The 13,133-nt window shown below is 42.0% G+C and overlaps 1 protein-coding gene across 1 annotated transcript in view; it reads left to right on the plus strand.

Annotated features, from left to right (window-relative positions):
* The first annotated feature begins 480 nt into the window (after positions 1-480).
* Positions 481-13,133, plus strand: part of plxnd1 (plexin D1) — a 115,054-nt gene continuing 102,401 nt past the window's right edge. The window contains exons 1-3 of the mRNA XM_007562336.2: positions 481-1,886; positions 4,150-4,326; positions 12,412-12,543. Coding sequence (XP_007562398.1) covers positions 675-1,886; positions 4,150-4,326; positions 12,412-12,543 — 1,521 coding nt within the window. The 5' untranslated portion in view covers positions 481-674. The remainder of the gene's footprint in view (positions 1,887-4,149; positions 4,327-12,411; positions 12,544-13,133) is intronic.

Consider the following 13,133-nt stretch of genomic DNA (forward strand, 5'->3'; position numbering starts at 1 on the left):
TTCTGGTAATTCAGCAAAATCTGCCATTTTACATCGGTGTGTGAACTTTAAAAAGTGACTGTAAAAGTTGAAATGAGCGATTTGGCTTTTTTTTTTTTTTTTTTTTTTTTAGCAGCTGTTGCACCCGAGTTGATGTTTTGATAATAAAATCGAAAATATGAGAGCAAAGATCAATCAGGCAGACAGAGTGCTCTCAAAGGACAATATATGTCATATCAGGGAGGCAGCACCATTCATCACGGTTAATGAGATGACACCCCTGCTTCTGTGAAAGAGCAAGTTTTATTATATTAGGAATGTATTATTATTGCTTTCGTTATTAATCAATATTGCAGAGAAACGTGACTGCAAACAAGTTTTGTTTTCAGAGAATGTCTGTAAATTGCGCATCACAAAATATATACACTTAAGTAGTTTTATTTAAAGAAAAAATGTGTAACTAGACTACTCTAATGTGTCTCTGCTGAGCTGCGCGGCGGGCAGAGGGGGACAGAGGCAGAGGAGGCAGCCTGAAAAAGGAAACACGACTCGTTTATCGCGTCATTCTGGGCTCGGCCGTTGAGCAGGAAACAGCCTTTCCTCTCGGATTGTCGCCGTCGGAACAAACATACATTTTTGTCCTTGCTCAATGCACCCCTCGGCACAGAACACGCGGAAGCCGGTCAGAAGGAAGAATGCCTCCTTCGATGGAGATAGCCGTCCTGCTCCTCGGCGTCCTGGCTTTGGAGACGCGCAGGAGCGCCAGCGCGCTGCACATCCAGCAGGCGTTCGCGTCTCCAAACCTCACCAATAACTTCGTGGTGGATCCGGTGTCCAGGAGGGTCTACCTGGCCACTGTCAACACGGTGTACCAGCTCAACGGGACCCTGACCGTGGAGGTGGAGAAGAGGACGGGGCCGGTGGAGGACAACCTGTTGTGCCATGCGCCACAGCTGCCCCAGGCTCCGTGCGAGCATCCCAAATCCCTCACTGACAACTACAACAAGCTCCTGAAGCTCGACCGGGAGCAGGGGGTCGTGGTGATGTGTGGATCTGTGTACCAAGGCTTCTGCGAGCTGCGGAGGATGGGAAATATTTCAGAGATAGCGGTGGAGTTCCCACCTCAGGGCGAAAAGACGGTCTTCCCCAGCATGCTCAACATCGCTGCGAATCACCCGAACGCGTCCACAGTGGGGCTCATCTTCAAGAGCCACGGGGGGAACACCCGGCTTTTAGTCGGGGCCACATACACAGGAGCTGGGACTCAGTTCTTCCCAAAGAACCACAGTAAGGAGGACCTGCGCTTTGAGAACACGCCGGAGATCGCAATCCGCTCCCTGAACGTCAAGGATCTATCCAGGCTGTTCACCTATGACATCAACCCCTCTGAGGATAATGTGTTCAAAATCAAACAAGAGGTCAAAACCAAAAACAAGCTCAACTTCGTTCACGCCTTCATCCAGAAAACTTACTCCTACATCGCCTTTAACAACGACGCCAAAATGGGCCACAAGGAGAGCCAGCCGAACAGCATCCTGGCTCGGATATGTCTGGACAGCGACATCCCCCGAAAGTCCACCGGGTCGGAGAGTAAGAAGCTCACCGAGTCCTACATTCAGATGCCTCTGCAGTGTGGAGCTAACGGGAACATTTACAACCGCCTGCTGTCCGTGTACCCCGCGGAGGTCCACGGAGGGAGCGGTGGGGGCCCGGAGCCCTATCTGTTTGGAGTGTTCTCCAAGGCGGACAGAAACTCTGCGCTGTGCGCTTTCAAGTTTGGAGACATCGAGGCGGAGATCCGACAGGGCCGCTCGAACTGCTCCAACTCCCCCAGCAGCGATGTTCAGGTGCTGGACAGCGTGATCCAAGGCTCCGGGGCCGTCTGCATCCAGAAGGGAAATATAGTGGTAAGCTTCACTTATGAAAATAAACAGTTTGCAAACATTGTTTACACCCTTGAACTTTTTGGAACTTCATTTATTTGGATTTTAAGAAACACAATAACACAATGTAAAGAAAACCACATGCGCCACATTGGTTGGAGTATAGCTTTTTAAGTTAGAAATCTGAAAGTGTGGTGTACACTTATAGTTTCCTTTACTGAGATACCCATAAATAAAATTCCACCCAACCAACTGGCTTCAGAAGTAAAATATTTCCACTTGATTATATAATCTAATGTAACAGCCAAATTGTTTTGTGCTGCAGAAAACACAGCATCTCATCATGAACAAAACATGCTTTAGATGAAATATTGTGATGTCAGCAGCATGATGTGGGGACAGGGAAGTCAGATAAAGTTACACACAGGGAAATCCCAGAAGAAATCCTGTTAGGATCTGCAAATGACATAAGAGAAGTTTGGAGGTTGGCCTTCCAACAAAACATAGTCCAGACTTAAATCTAATTAACGGTTGTCTTAATTAGATTTAATTAACATAGTCTGAAAGAGCTCCAGCTGTTTTTTCCAAACAAGTACTGGTAAAAACTGACTTCTCTTTATGTGCTAAATAAAAGCTTGGAGTTGTAACTGTACAAAATATTGCTCTATAAAATACTAACCCAGACATATGACTACAGGTACACACCACACTTTTTAGATTTTTAGTTGTAAAAATAAAAATAAAATGTTCAGAATGCCAATGTGGCATTCTGTGCCATATTCAGAGTCTCCAGTCCTCAAAGCAGTTGTCTCCAGTTCGACTCCTGCAATTTCCTATATGCTTGGATATCTAATCCACACATTTTGTTTTATTGCTATGCTGTAAACATAGAAACAGAATTTGCTTACTTATGAAACATAGGGCCCTATAGTTCCTCAGGGTGCAAACATGACTACTGTATCTCACACAGAAAGTTAACCTCCTGAGCCCTGAGGCTCCTGGCTCAGAGAGAGGATCTCCTATGTAAGAAATAAAGGTCATTAGAGATGAAAAGATCTTTAGAGCCACTTGAAAGGTTGTGGGAATGTTCAGACTCCCCTCACATCTAACAGCTCTGCTCTTCTCTGTCTTATCAAATCTGAAGCACAGAAAGGGTTAACAGCTTACTATGTTTTTTTTTTTTTTGTTGTTGTTTTTTTCTGCTGCAGTTTATACTTGTGAGTTTTTGCCGCTAACTATAGCTCAGCCACAGATTTGGTTGCAGTGGTCGAGTACAAATAGCCGCTTTGTTGCTGTCCCGTGGTCAGACATTATCTTGTATTTCCACTCACATACCAGGCTAAATATCTGCCCTTAAGGAAACATCAATGCTGGAAACTATATTTACCCTCTGTTCGGATGCCGTCACACAATGGAGGCAAAGTGAATCGGGAATGTGATGAAATTCCAGATTTCTGTTGTTGTGGTTCATACTGCCACAGTTAAGGTCAAAGGATGCTGCTGTGGCGCGACCAGGGAGCTGCCCTGCTCCACGGCACCGCCTTATTGTCTGTGGGCCCCGGGGCCACTCCATCCATGACCCGTTTTCTGAATGGATCTAACATCCTACTTGGTCCTCAGGCCTTTGCAATATAGACAACTTCTTGTTCAAAAGCAATTTAGTCCAGATTTGTTTTTCCGCTTTTGATGTCATAAAAATACTTCTCATAGAAAAAAGTTAGTCCCTTTGGTTTTACATTTATTGGCTGCGGACACGTGATCCTTTTTGTAGTTGACAGTTTGAAGGCCAGCGCTGAGGGAAAGTCAGACACAATTTATGATAAGAGCGATGAGGCTGTGAGCAGAAGGGGCCCGTGGGAAACAACGCTACAAATATCCACTGTTCTTAATTCTTTCCCTCCCTTTTCTTTTTACTTCTTTCTTTTCTTTTCGTTTTCCTTTTTGGCTGAGCATGTTCTAAAATATTCAGCAAATTCCCAGTAGATCCTGGTGCTCATCCGAGCGTGGCGCTAATGTTTTATCACTGCTTACCGAGGATTTGACAAAAGCAAAGTCTTATGAGTGTTGAAGAGCATTGTAATCCCTTTTCAAGTATTCACTGACATGCCCACAAAGTAATTTAGAAGAACGAGCAGCACCAGAGTGATAGCTCCTATCACACACCACTTGCTTTCCACCAGACATTAATCACGCCGTGCTCCTGTTGTGCGCTCTGCTGTCCTGTCTTCTAATCTGTGTGAAAAACTGATGAGGATTGATCTCTTTTTCATTTCATCTTCCCTTCCAGTTGCAGCCTGAGCAGCTGGACTGCGGCGCCGCCCACCTGCAGCACCCTCTGGCTCTACGGAGGCCTCTTAGGGCCATTCCTCTTTTTGGAAACTCAGCCCTCAGTTCGGTCTCAGTGGATAATGTGCACAACCACACTGTGGTATTTCTGGGAACCAGTAACGGGCGTCTTCATAAGGTGAGGCCCACTGTCGCAGCATTACGGGTGAATGAAACTTCCATTGAATGCATATCTAAGGGCTAGACCCCCCTCCTGATATTATCCTGAAGAACTTATTTTAGGTAGGGGTTAAGCTGAAAAATGGGACATTCAGCAAACAGATACACGTCAGTTCTAATAGAACACACATTACTACTAATTATAAATGCATAAATGTGGTGTAAATAGTTTTAAATGCTACTGCATTATTTTTTTATGCTTGTTAGCCAAGGACAACAAATAAGGCTGAATGATATCTGGAATATATAGAACTGGGATAGTATTGCTGAATATTGCAACAATATTGATTGTTATTAACCCATCTTTCATTTTTTTCCCCCTTCATCACTATCTCTTCTCCCAACCGTATTAATTTTTGCATCAAAGCTGGTAAAAAAATTATGATCATCATGAACATCATATGCCAGGAAAATTCCTCCAAAAGGCCGAATATATTCCTGGTATACAGGCCTTGAATGCTTGGTTCTTAAAGGGGAGACATTACGTGTTTTCCATGCACATAGTGCCATTTTACAACACAATCAAGTAACTAATTACTGGGGCTGCTGCTAGTCAGTCGCGGGGTAGAGAAGCTCTCTGAGGTGGGGGCTCGGCTGGAGACTGCAGTGCCGAGAACTAGCTTAATGGAAATAGGCGTTACTTTATGAGAGCAGGCATTTAGGCATCCCAAATGGCTGCTAAAAATGCAAGAATTACTCAAAAGTGCATGAAAGAATCAAAGCAACATTCCTGGTATGTGTTCGATAACGTAATAACGCCATAATATGACATAAAGTTTGAAAAGAGTCAGTTTTACTTAATAACCCCCCTTTAAAATGCAGCATGCTAAATATTACACTAAAATAGTCATTTGCACACATGGAAATTGTGATGACAGCTTTGATTTGACATATTGTAGAGCTGTAATACTGAAAAGTTGGATTTTCCGGGTTCCCGGTCAGAAAAACAAAACAAAACAGCCTGCTGATGCTGGAACTCAGGCCGGGAACATCAGAGCTCACGGAGCAACCTTGAGTTTCAATATGGCTGCAGGCATACAAAATGTAATGAATGTTGCCAGTATAAACCGAAAACTATGCACCTCTGACGGCATGTAGCCCGTTAAACCAGTGGCACACATGTTGTTGTAAAATATCCGTTCCCTTTGTGTTTCAACACATAAAACAGAAAGAGAAATATATTGTTTTTGTCTTGTTTTCCTAGTTAGCTGCAAAACAAATAGGAAATCCTGGTGCTTTCCGACTTGTAACCGGGACGCTCTCATCCTGGGGCAACATCATTTCCAGCTCCCAGCTCTGAACAGCGAGACGACTTAAATGCAGCATAATTCCAAATGTCCGTTGGTGAAAAATAAATATACCCTATAGTAATGCTGCAAAACAATACAAATTTCTTCTCTTTGTTCTAGAAGGTGTTTCACCTTTCATCTTAAAGGCTTCTTTATCATATCTGAAGGAAAGACATCCATGGAGCTTATAAAGGCTGGGGTATTCTAGGGTGGAGGTTCATCTTCCAGTAAGATCAGAAACTAAACAAACAACCACACATGCAAAGGGTGTTTCAGATTGAAGCATATTTGTGTATTAGAAAAGGCCTAGTCAAAGTCCTTACTTTAACCCAATTAAGAATCTGTTGCGAGACTTAAAAACTGATCTTCAGAGCCTCCTCTCTGATTGAGTTTGAGCTATTTTGTAAAGTAGAACTGGTGGGAATAGATGTTGAAAGCCTTTAGAGACAGACCTGGACAGAAACATAGACTTGGTGAGGGTGAACACAAATACACACCTTAGTTGTTCACACTTTCATTTAAAGAAAAACTTTACTATTATATACATCTGGTTTTGCTTTGCAACTATGAATTAATTCATGTTCATCTAAATCCCAGTAAAATACGCTAGCCTCTCCTTACACCAGTACAAAAAATATATTAGGATGCCTTAATCCTTACAAATGTTTGGTAAAGAATGATGAGCAATGGGTAAAAAAAAACAGACTAAAAGCGCTAACTCCTCAGGTCATAGAGTTATTGCTGTATAAAATGGCCCCTCTGAAAGGAGCTCAAGTTTTTAATTTGATTGAGCCCTGAAGCTTGGAAAAACTGTTGGATCAGGAGACACGCACGGATGCTCTGATGTGGCTGCCGCAGCTGTCAATAAAGCTGAAGGTGTGTGAGAAAACACTCAGAGAACAAGCAGGACTATCTGCTTTCATCCTGTATCTTCTCAGCTCTGTCATCACTCCATCCCCCCCACTAGGTCTTCTCCGCTTCAGTCATCGTCAGGTCATCCCTAAGCAGCCCTAATCATGCGCTCTAATGTTCCTCAGACCTGGTTATTGTCTGAGAGAAGCTCTTTAACAAGACTCAGTGAGGACTCGTGACTCAGCCCTGCCATGTGTTGGCCCGCGACCTCCGCTTTTACACATCCACCGACCATCCAGCTCGTGTCTAATTAGCAGCATTCCTTAATTCCTGTCTCAGTCACATTCCCAGTCGCCCCTGACTGAGATCCCTGCGAGCGCAACAATCTGCTGTCTTCAGATGCCTGTGGAAACAACGCAAGCCGACTCTGAAGGCTTGCTTTGCATGAGCTCTGTGCCTTTTACAGCATTAAAACCATACTGCTGGGAGCCAGTGGGGGTTGGGGGAAGCTCATTGTTTGGCCCCAACTGAGCTTGCCGTAATTGTTTTTTTTTTGTTTTTTTTTTTCGGAGGCTTTTTGCCGTAAACCAGATGCACCACATTGGTCGGAGTGGTGTAAACAGCACTGAGTGTGTATTTGTGTGAGTCTGTTTGCCTGATTACAGGTTCGACTGTGTTTTTTAGGTGTTTGACTTTGTCTGCAGGCCATTGCGAGAAGGTTTAGTGATTCCACGTGTTTACTTAGATGGATACAAACCCTGAGATTATGCATGTGTGCGTCAACCTTGTTAAATCCAGAGTGTGGCGTTTCGGTGACCTTGCAGCAACAACTTACTTGCTTTGTGCTTTTTAGCTGTATGTGGCTCTGATTGTTTGCGTGCGTATTAGCGTGCATGTGTGTGGTGATGATTGTGCATGCGTGTGTGTGCCCTGAGGATAGAGCTGTTACAGAGGTTAATGGTGCTGTTAGTGTGTGTAATGTGATTCTGACTGTGAGTTTGGCTCAGACTAAACACAGGGGAGCAGTGGTTCAGATTAAGTTAGACCTCCTTTACTGTCTTTGAGAGAGCCCTCACTGAAGTAATTTGTAATTACATGCATTTTTTTAATGAAGTCTCTCCCTCCCCATTACGACTGACTTCCATTTTCCTGCGTCTGGCAGTTTCCGCCTCTATCGCTCTCTCTCTCTCTCTCTCTCACTCACATCCAAATTTGCTCCCTCAATCTCTCACTTCATCGCTCCACTGTCCCTTCCTCCCCACGTGATTCCATTTTTATTTCACCTCAGCCTCAAATGTAGAAAAAAACAACAACCTTTGATTCACTGTGGAAACAAACTTTATCTACAGATATTGAAATAAAGGGTGCAAAAAGATGTAATCACACTAAACATTTCCTGTTTTAAGTCAGTTTGGATAAACAAAGCCCTTTCTGTTTGCTATTATTCTGGTTGCTCCAGAATAATAAGGGAGGGATTTTTGAAAATAAGTTTTGAAAAATAAGCTTATAGACATACTATTGTCTATAAGCGCCAGACAATAGTTTGCAGGGCCTTTTGTCCCATTCCTCCTGACAGAACTGGTGTAACCGAGTCAGGTTTGTAGATTGCCTTTACTGACTTTAAAGTTTTGTGACGTTTGCTCCAAAAATGACTTTGTTATCCATATGCTTCATTGTACCTAAATGGTGGTATGTTTTGGATCATTTGCACCCAAGCTTTAGCTTCCTGATTGAAACCTTGAGACTTTGCTCTAATATGTCAACTCCTCTCCAGTTCTTTCCTCGGGATGCCATCTTCTTGAAAAGTGCACCAGTCCCTCCTGCAGTAAAACACTCCCGACATGATATTGTCTACATTGTACATCACATAGTGATGGTTCTCAGGTTTGCTAGCTTCCCACCTTTTTCCACAAAATGTAAAAAATGATCATTACGGCTGAACAAACACCAAAACATGTCCAAGAAAAGTTAAGGCCTTCGCCTTGAGTGTGTTTCCAAATTGTAGTCTTGCTTTTGATGTTTCTTTTACAGTAGATTAGTCTTTTAGCCCGACTGCATTCAGAACTGTGAATGATAACTGACTGGTTTCAGCCAGCATCTATTTAAGGTCTTTTGGTTTTGTTATAAAAATAACAAAAATTTATTAAAATTTAAAATTTAAAATTTATTAAATAAAAGTTTTATTTCCTCATTGTATTTTGAGGCGATGCTTTAAATGTCATCCACAAAAAAAAAGAAATAAAAATAAAATAAAGTGTTCTGGCATTTAGAAAATAGAATAAAAATACATAAATTGGAAGTTGTTTATTTTGATTTAAAACTAAATAATGGTTACAGAAAACTAATGTGACCTTTTATGCAGTGTATGTTAGTATCTGGTATAAACTACATTTCTCTTGCTGGCTCACCTCTATCGATCTTTATTCTCCTGGTTGTACACATCCAAAACATGCTCACACAGAGAGAGAGGACAGGAGAGAATGAGTGCACAGCAGCTGAGCGTTCCTTGGTTGAATAGAGCCTTTGATCTGCATGAAGATAGATAGAGAATGGAGTCAGAGCGACCTGCCAGTGCAGCAGGTGTTTTGCTGGCTGACCGGGTGGCGCTTTGTGCCACAGCTCACCTCCTATTCTTTACCCTTTCCAGGTGTGTGGGCCGCTGTTTGCAGGCTCCTCGCTGTGTCACTCTCTGCGTGTGTTCGCAGTCACTGGGGTGCAGGCTGAAGACACAATACAGCTGCTCACTATCCCCACTGTGTGTTGCTTATAGAAGTGGTGGGTGGCGTTTAAAAATGACAGCAATATTTGGAGCCTGAGACAATGTCTTTCATCCGGCTTTACTAAGCTTCTGTCTGCTTCGGTTTAAAATTACCCGGCCTGGCTCAGTAGGTGGTGACGTTTGTTTTTCTTGCGCAGTTCAATGCAGAAATATTCTCCTTTCTTGGACATTGTCCCATTTTGACATGTTACCGCCAGAAATTATTATTTTTTTATTATTATTATTATTCAAATGAAGTGGAAAGAAAATGATAAAAGAATGTGAACATCTGTAAAGTGAGGGGCTCGTTTGTATCCACAACCTTTACTCTAAATCCATTTCAAACACGTTTCTTCAAATGTCATGTAAATAGTTAGCAAAGTTTAGCTGCTTGTTCTTTTTTAATAGAAAACAATGCAAGTGTTCTGTAAAGACCTCAAAGTTTTGAAAATAAAAAGAGTATAGTATAGCAGCAAACCTGTCAAGACATGACACCTAAACAGGAATCTCCATCTTGTGGGTCGAAAATGTCTCTTCAGATCCTCCACTGTGATAAGATAAAATGAGGAATTGATCAGTGCTTTAAAATGTAAAGCCACGTAACCAAATGCCGTCCTTTGAAGTTTTAGTGTAAAGAATATTTTTGTTTTGTAATTTGTTTGTGTTTTGGTTGCAAACTGTGGTGTTTTTGGCATCGTTTTCTAAAAATACGCAATGTTATGCCAAAGAATAAATATCCATTCTCTTTTGTGTAAAGGTTTAATGAACAACATAAAAATTGTGCTTTAATTTGAAAATCTAAACAAATATAGTATTGTAGATATTGTAAAAACAAGCTATTTCAAGCTTCTCTTACACAATGACCAGCATTTCTGCCTCTAAATACATTTCTAGGAGAAAAAAAAATTGTTTGGGTGCAAAGGTTGTTGACCCCATGACCTAAAGTGACAGAGAAGCAGTGAAATGGTCCATGGTAGATGTGCAGATTCACAGCTCAGATGGAAGAATCTCTTAACAGGATAGAGCATAAGTCTGATATCATTTTAGTGGTAAAAGAAGGCCTCTGCTGAAAGAAAGCTGTAAGCAGTCCTGTCTAAAATTTAGATATTCAAATAAACCCTTCAACATGAAGCATGTGGAAGAAGGTGCTCTGATGAAGTAAAAGGTTATGTGGAGGACCTAACACTGCGCGTCACCATAGACATACCATTCTCACTGTGAAAAATACTGGTGGCAGCATCATGTCCACAACTGGAGTGAATGAACGGATAATTACAAGACGAACCTGGAAGAATTTACAATCTGTGTTAAAGCTGCAGTAGTTAACGTTCGAAAACATTTGTTGAAACTGTCACTGTGTTGTGACTCGATAACATGAGACAGATAATTTGTGAAAACTATCATGCTCCTCCACCTCCTTCCTGAGCGACTACTGTAATCTGCAGAAATGCACATCTCCCAGTCAGAAACCAAAAGGCCAGGAAGAAGGTCTTAGTGCTGTCAATCACATTTGTATATCCGCTGCTCAGTGCGCTAACAGTGGAGAAACAACTTGCTGTTACAAGAGCTCCTTTTGACGCTGGGAGAGACATGCCTCAAACTAAAGCAAAAGGAAGGCTGAGTGTGGATGCACACCAACCCTTTTTAGAGTTTCATGTGTGAAAATCTAGAAAATGATCCATTATTGCCTTCCACTTCAAACTACAAGCGCTGCTTTGTGTCGGTCTATCACATAAAATCCCAGTAAAATAAATTACTGACAAAAAAAAAAAAAACCTGGAAAAAGTTCTAAAAGTGTGAATGCTATTCTAAGGCCCCGTGCATGTCCCACAGATGGAGAGGCGACAGTGCCCATGATTGTCAATAAAAGTGTCAGTCAGTGTGCCAGTTCCCTAGAATGGCAGGATGTCTCCACTGAAGAGAAACCCAGTGAATTACAGAAATAAGGGCTTTCTCTGTTAGCGTGACAGGAAGTCTCACTCAGCGCTGTTTGTTTTTCCTACAGAGCTCTTTATGTGCGAGTGTGTCTGTGTGTGCATATGTTTGTGCGTACGTGTTAATATTTCACCATTTTATTATCTTGAGCTGTAAGACGGCCAGTCTGTAGATAAATCACAGCTCGGCAGAGCAAGATTAGGCACATTTGCTCGAGCAGAGAATCTCCTAAAATGTTTTTGAGCGGGTGAAACAAGAAAAAAACATATTCAGGAAATTAAGTAATGAACTAAAATTATTTTAAGGATTTTTTTTTGTTTGTTTGTTTCTTAAGACTTGCCGATACTCGCAGTTGCTGTCAGACATGAAAGCTTTTAACATGCTGAGTTGAAGTTTCTACTGTCAAGTTGGATGATTTAGGAGGGACTCTGTCAATTTGTCATTTCACCTATTTGTACCCAAACATTTCCATTTCACCCCATGCTGAGCTATTTGCCTCAAATTGCTGACTTTGCATTAAATTTTGCAAAACCTCTTGAACATAGGATGTGGTCATGTGAAGGCTGATTGAGCTTCATGTATGAAATCAGTTCTCTGGTAGAGTTTTTCTTTGACACTCAGTTCTCCTTTAGATAGTTTTTAAGCTTTAAGATACTTCTTTTGTCCTCCGCTTCGCTTGTCAACTTTCCACCTTTTGAGGAAAAGGAGTAAAACAGCAGCCGTAATCCACACAGAAACTTTAAAGGACCTTCAAGGGAATCACTGATGAAAACTGATTGTGACTCTCGGAAGTAAAAAAAATAGAGAAATTGGAAGTGCTCTAAAAAACTTTTGCCAAATACAGCATTGTTCTCGGCAAACGATTCATTAATATTTCAACAAGCAGCTCCTGGAGCCTCCGATGACACCTTTCCCGACATGGGAAGGAGCAAGCCGATCGGCAGGCTGACGAAACCTCGCAAACATTGTTGTAGGTGGAAGCAGCCTCCCAGCAGAGATCATTATGTGCAAGTTTCTGTCGGGAGTCACCAAGCATGTATAGACAAATGTCAGAAAGCCTGAATTTGTTCAATCAGCAGAAAGCAAATGCAATTCATGTTGTCTTGTAAATCATGTGGTGCTTAGATAAAGCTAGTGGTGCCAGACTGAGGTTCTCTGGTACGTTTGATCTTAATTCACACTGATTTCTACTCTCACTCTATCTTGGCAGCTGACCCTCTTCCCTAACATGACCTTGGCCAGCCAGAGGAACATGAAGCTGCCAGCTGGCGAAGCGGTCCACCACATCATGACTTTCGACCCCAACGACGGCAATTTTCTTTATGTCATGACCTCTCACCACGTAAGCACCCGAGCACAGACAAGGTTTCAGGCGGTAGATGTTTACTGCTAATCTGCACAGATGTCACAGACAGAGGAACCACAAGAACCACTTTCAGAACACATCTGCTAAAATCCAGGCTCATTGCTTCCATTTAGCAGAACACGGTTAGATTTGTTGTGGCGCTCTGAGCTCCTTCAGAGTTCAAAGCTCCCAGCTGGTTTCACAACTGCTGCACTTAAGGCTCTATGCGGTTGCACCTACAGCATTTATGTCACATAACATCGGTGTACCTGATTTCTTTCTGTGAAGAGATTAAATCACATTGCTTCCTGTTGCAGACACATTTTAATATGCACACTGAGGAGCTGAAATTGTTTTCACACATTTTATGGGAAGTTGTTGCAAAAGATCTCGTTAGCAACATACAGCACGATCCATAACCTCTTGAATGTCATTTTGAAATCTGTAACATTTGACTGAAAATTGAATAGATTGACCTCAAAGTTTGGAAATATGACACAAATACATTGTTCTTTGCAAACTGCCATGCACACGTGTTCTAGACAGAAAGCACTGTAGAAAAAAACAGGTACAAAATTATATATATA

The sequence above is a fragment of the Poecilia formosa genome, unplaced genomic scaffold (genome assembly GCF_000485575.1).
Source record: "Poecilia formosa unplaced genomic scaffold, Poecilia_formosa-5.1.2 Scaffold135, whole genome shotgun sequence".
NCBI lineage: Eukaryota > Metazoa > Chordata > Actinopteri > Cyprinodontiformes > Poeciliidae > Poecilia > Poecilia formosa.